This window comes from Tamandua tetradactyla, chromosome 5, assembly GCF_023851605.1.
Source record: "Tamandua tetradactyla isolate mTamTet1 chromosome 5, mTamTet1.pri, whole genome shotgun sequence".
NCBI classification, from domain to species: Eukaryota; Metazoa; Chordata; class Mammalia; order Pilosa; family Myrmecophagidae; genus Tamandua; species Tamandua tetradactyla.
In genome coordinates this window covers 98,909,902-98,910,602 of record NC_135331.1, presented here as the reverse complement: position 1 = coordinate 98,910,602, position 701 = coordinate 98,909,902, and the positions used below count along the sequence as shown (strand labels likewise).

Genomic DNA, 701 nt, shown 5'->3' with positions numbered 1-701 from the left:
CAAGTGTGAGCCCGAGAGCCCGACACACTTAGCGAGCACTCAAGGCTGTTGGGGTCAAGAAGACGGAGGGAAAGTCAAGGCAGGGACCTTGAGGGGTGTTTGAGCTGGATCAGGGAACCTGCTCCACAGCGCAGCGACGCGCGGGAAGCCTGCGCGCGGGCTCGGAAGTGCGGCCGCGTGCGCGCGCGCGGGAGTGTGTGGTGGGGTGCGCGAGTGCACGTGCATCAACCCCCGGGAAGCAGGGAGACTATATTGAAGATGGACGGACAGACATCTTCCCTCCCACGCTTGTTCCACGAAAAAGAGCCGGAGGAGAAGGGACCTGAAACCCGCGGGTCTCCGCCTTCCCTTGTCCCGGATTCTACCCAAGCAGACCGGAGCTTTATTCCCGGCATTTCTCTTCACTCTCGACGCACCCAGCTTTTCAGTGAACGAATTCGGAGGAAGCGGGTGCACCACCACTCCTCCCCAACACTGCGGTCCCTACACTCAGGGACCCCCGACAGGTGGCTGGCAGGATGCCAGCTGTGTGGCCCGCAAGAGGCGAGGCCGCGGGGAATCCCTGGGCAGTCCGGATGGGCTGGACTGCTGGGCACGAGCCGCAGCACCTCCTCCTCGAGTTTGTGAGGCCACCGTGCCGGTGTCCCGGGATTCCCTCGGCGCCGGCCGCCTGGGCTTGTTCTCGACGCCTTCCCACACGT

General features: G+C 64.2%; 1 protein-coding gene across 1 annotated transcript in view; it reads right to left on the bottom strand.

The window, feature by feature from the left end:
• Nucleotides 1-235: 235 nt before the first annotated feature.
• Nucleotides 236-701, bottom strand: part of LOC143683255 (uncharacterized) — a 3,431-nt gene continuing 2,965 nt past the window's right edge. Inside the window, exon 4 of the mRNA XM_077159417.1 lies at nucleotides 236-701. This exon is cut by the window's right edge and continues 88 nt beyond it. Within this exon, the coding sequence (XP_077015532.1) occupies nucleotides 425-701 (277 nt within the window). The 3' untranslated portion in view covers nucleotides 236-424.